At 43.4% G+C, this 4,405-nt stretch overlaps 1 protein-coding gene across 1 annotated transcript; it reads right to left on the reverse strand.

The window, feature by feature from the left end:
• Positions 1–1,266: 1,266 nt before the first annotated feature.
• Positions 1,267–4,134, reverse strand: LOC126670577 (uncharacterized). Its single transcript, XM_050364341.1, has 5 exons — positions 3,889–4,134; positions 2,850–3,804; positions 2,511–2,746; positions 1,737–2,369; positions 1,267–1,632 (listed from the first exon to the last, which is right to left on the reverse strand). Exons 1-5 carry the CDS (start codon positions 4,132–4,134, stop codon positions 1,267–1,269), a joined length of 2,436 nt encoding a protein of 811 aa, XP_050220298.1.
• Between the last annotated feature and the right edge of the window lie 271 nt (positions 4,135–4,405).

Genomic DNA, 4,405 nt, shown 5'->3' on the forward strand with positions numbered 1-4,405 from the left:
CAATAAGATCCACTGGATTAGGCGAGGCTTAACATCTTGTATTGCGAAAAATGCCTCAATGCCGCGTGATCCGTGAAAGCAATAGTCTTGGCCCCAAGAAGATAAGATCGAAACTTGTCAAGAGCGAAAACCACGACGAGCATTTCCTTTTCCGTGGTGGTGTAGTTCAATTGAGCCCCCGCTAAAGTTCTACTAGCGTAATAGATCACATGGACTCTTTTATCCTTATGTTGCCCCAACACACACCCCAAAGCTTGGTCGCTTGCGTCGGACATGAGCTCAAATGGCAAATTCAAATCCGGAGATGAAATAATTGGGTCACAAGTGCCTCCTTCGACTTCCCGAATGCCTCATAACACTCCTTTGTGAACTCAAATGGGGCGTCTTTCACTAAGAGATTTGTCAACGGCCTTGCAATAGATGAGAAGTCTTTAATAAAGCGCCGGTAAAAACCCGCATGGCCCAAAAATGCCCGGACTCCCTTCACCGTGACCGGAGCAACCAACTTCTCGATTACCTCCGTCTTGGCTCTATCCACTTCAATACCCTTTTCGGAAATCTTATGCCCAAGCACAATACCTTCGTCAACCATGAAATGACAATTCTGCCAGTTAAGTACCAAATTGGTTTCCTCACACCGCTTCAACACGTGCTCGAGATTCGCCAAACACCTATCAAAAGAATCACCAAACACAGAAAAATCATCCATAAATACCTCCATGATATCTTCAATCATATCATTGAAGATTGAGGTCATGCATCGTTGAAAAGTGGCGGGTGCGTTGCATAGACCAAAAGGCATCATGCGATAGGCAAAGGTACCGTAGGGGCATATGAAGGTCGTTTTCTCTTGGTCATTCGGAAAGATCAATATTTGGTTGTATCCGGAGTAACCGTCGAGAAAGCAATAGAACTTGTGACCCGCCACTCTTTCTATGATTTGATCGATGAACGGTAGTGGAAAGTGATCCTTTCTCGTTCCGCGTTGAGCTTTCGGTAGTCGATGCATACCCGCCAACCGGTTACCGTTCTTGTAGAGATTTGCTCTCCCTTATCATTTTCCACCACCGTCATACCTCCCTTATTAGCCGGACTAACCCGCCCACTATTGGAAATAGGGTAGAATATCCCAGCGTCGAGAAGCTTGACGATCTCTTTGTGCACTACTTCCTTCATATTCGGATTCAATCTTCTTTGCCTTTGAGTTGACTTCTTTGACTCGTCTTCAAGATTAATCTTGTGCATCACAACTTGCGGGCATATCCCTCAAATGTCGGAAATTTGCCATCCCATGGCTAACACATGACTCTTTACCACTTGAACCACTCGCTTCTCTTGAACTTCCGATGACTTAGCGGAAATGATGATCGAGAGAGTTTTGTTTTCCCCAACAAAGGCATACCGAAGATGTGGTGGCAATGGTTTCATTTCCACGATTGGTGGCACAACAGAGGAAGGAGGAGTGATTCCCTCATTTTTAATAAAATTCTCTGGTTTTGGCTCATCCTTTTCTGAATATTCATCATTATGATCATCAGAGTAGAAAGTAACCTTCGAAAGTTGAGGAAAAGCAGTCCCAAGTGTTGCAGTGGCTGTTTCTTCCGAAACAGCAGGTGGTTCGTCCGAAACAGGCTTGTTTTGGACGAAACATGTGTTTTTGGCCTCCTCACTATTTCTTTCATGGTTTTCTGTTTCGAACGAAACAACATCGTTTTGAAAGAAACAAGCTTCTAAACATTTTTCTGCCCCAAATTCCCTTCCAAGCCATCATTAAGCCTGTCAAAGTTCAATCTTAGTTGCTCCTCAACCACTTCATCAACCAAATCCATCCGCATACATTCTTCCTCCTCGATGGTACTCCTCATGACTTTCTTCATGATAAACTCAACCATTTCTTCATCAATTCTCAAAGTCAATTTCCCACCATGGACATCAATCAAAGCTCTCCAGGTATTCATAAAGGACCGCCCTAAGATAATTGGGCATTCCTTATCCACCGCATAGTCCAAAATAACAAAGTCAACCGGAAATATAAACTTATCAACTTTCACAAGAACATCCTCAACAATCCCATAAGGCCTCTTCAATGAATGATCCGCTAGTTGGAGTACCATCGAGGTGCTCTTCACGGTTTGATCTCCACATAACGCCCTGAAAAGAGTTAGAGGCATAAGATTAATACTAGCAACAAGATCACATAAGCAATTTATAGAACTCATATTGCCTATAGTGCAAGGTATAGAAAAACTCCCTGGGTCCTTCAACTTAGCCAGTAGATCATTCAAAATGATTGAGCTACACACTTCTGCAATGGGAGCCGTTGTGCCACTATCCCAACTTCGTTTGTTGGTAATGATGTCCTTCAAGAACTAGGCATATTGCGGCATCTCTCGTAGGGCATCCGCCAAACTAAGATTTATTTGCAATTCCTTGAAAATCTCAAGAAACTTATGAAATTTTTCGGTCCCCTGAGCTTTCCTTAACCGGCTTGGAAACGGGACCGGTGGTACAAACGGTGGCGGCCTCACATAACGCTCTTCAACCTTGATAACCTCTTCCTCACATTCTTTTGGTAACTCTTGACTTAAGCTTGTTATGTCAACAACCACTTGAGGTTCATCCTCCTCTACAACATGTTTCTTGCCATTGGCTTTTTCTAAGTTCCTCCCACTCCGAAGCTCTATCGCTTTAAGGTGCTCCCTTGGGTTGTTCTCTATAGTAGAGGGCAATCCCTCTTGCGGTCTACCTTGAAGTGAGATAGCCATTTGAGAAATTTAGGTTTCCAAATGATGAATAGTGGAAGCTTGGTTCTTCTCCCTTTGCTCCATTTTTTCCAACTTCTCAAGTACTTTGGAAAGCACCATAATTGTTCCCATGGTTTGGGTTTCCTTGATAGTGACCTTTTTGTTGTGGAGGCCTATTGTTTCTTTGGAAGCTTGGACCCGCTTGATTAGACCATTGAGCATTTCCTTGCCCTTCTTGATTTCTCCACCCGAAATTTGGATGATTCCTCCGTCCGGGGTTGTAGGTGACGGAATAAGGATCATTAGCTTGCCTTTGTCCCCCAACATAGTTCACTTGCTCACTCAAGGCTTGCCCCGTAATTAGGCACTCTCCTCCCGAATGGTTAAAATCACCATAAAATTCACAACCGACTTGAACATAAGCCACCAGAGCATTTCTTTGCATAGGAGCGACTTGTTTCTTGAGAGCATCCACTTGAGCTTGGAGCGAAACATTTGTTTCTTTTATGGCCTCCATCTCCCTCACTTGATCAAGAGTCATGAGTGACTTTTGACTGGGCGGTGCTCTTCTATCTATAGGACCCCATGTACTACTAACTATGGCCAATTTCTCAACCAGGTCAAGAGCTTCTTCATAAGTCTTTTGCATTAAGGATCCTCCCGATGACGCATCAATAGTTTCCCTAGTAGTAACATTTGTCCCATCGTAGAATATTTGAATGACGTGCTCTCTATTAAGCCGATGATGAGGAACACTTCTTTGTAGATCCTTGAAGCGTTCCCATGCTTCATGAAGTGACTCCCCTTCGAATTGGACAAACTCGAGTATGTCTTTGGTTAACTTTGTAGTCTTGCCATGGGGAAAGTACTTGTTGAGGAAGGCTTGAGCTAACTCCCTCCAATTGTGAATAGACTCATTTGATAGAGAATGTAGCCATATGCTAGCTTTTTCCCTCAAGGAGAAGGGGAACATCCGAAGCTTAATTTGGTCTGCCGTTATCCCATGAAGCTTGAACGTGTTAAGAACACCCAAAAACTTGGCGATGTGCTCATTAGGATCCTCGTGACTCAACCCAAAGAAGGCACAACGGTTTTCCAAAATTTGAATTTTACTAGGCTTGATCTCAAAAGTTGCCGCTTGAACCGGCATTGCGAAGCATCCGAAAGTAGCATTATCCACATCCGGCAAGAAAAACTCGCCCAAAGTTTGCCTTTGTTGATTGTGCACTTGTTGGTGCACTTGGGGTCGATCATCCCTTGGGCGGTGTTGTTGCGTTTGTCGGTTCGCATTCCCTAATGGAGGAGCGGGTGGATATTGTTGTTGTTCCCCTCCTTCTATTAGAGGATTGAACCTCTCCTCTTCCTTATAATTATATCCCTCGTTGTTCATGACTTAGGGTATACGAGCTCTTCTTCGTACACATCTTTCGTAGTTGCCAAGGTTATCTTGATAAGTTTCTAGTGGTAGATTTGCTCGTCGCGTATTGTGCATACACGAAAAACGAATTCCTTCACAAGCAAAAACAAAAAAACCGAGCGTAAATCACGAAAGACAATAAATGAACAATAAATTATAAAAACAGAAAATAATGCTAACTCGACCGAATTTCAAAATACTTTCAATCAATTAAACGCAACCTTATCCCCGGCAACGGCGCCAA

Source organism: Mercurialis annua, linkage group LG1-X, assembly GCF_937616625.2.
Source record: "Mercurialis annua linkage group LG1-X, ddMerAnnu1.2, whole genome shotgun sequence".
In the NCBI taxonomy this organism is placed as follows: Eukaryota; Viridiplantae; Streptophyta; class Magnoliopsida; order Malpighiales; family Euphorbiaceae; genus Mercurialis; species Mercurialis annua.

Excerpts from the sequence above, each read along its gene's own strand:
- LOC126670577 (XM_050364341.1), bottom strand. The coding sequence starts at position 4,134 with ATGAACAACGAGGGATATAATTATAAGGAAGAGGAGAGGTTCAATCCT. Across the intron at positions 2,747-2,849 it reads CAATTATGGTGCTTTCCAAA|GTAGACCGCAAGAGGGATTG; the intron begins GTACTTGAGAAG and ends TCTCACTTCAAG. Across the intron at positions 1,633-1,736 it reads GGAATTTGGGGCAGAAAAAT|CCTGTTTCGGACGAACCACC; the intron begins GTTTAGAAGCTT and ends GTCCAAAACAAG.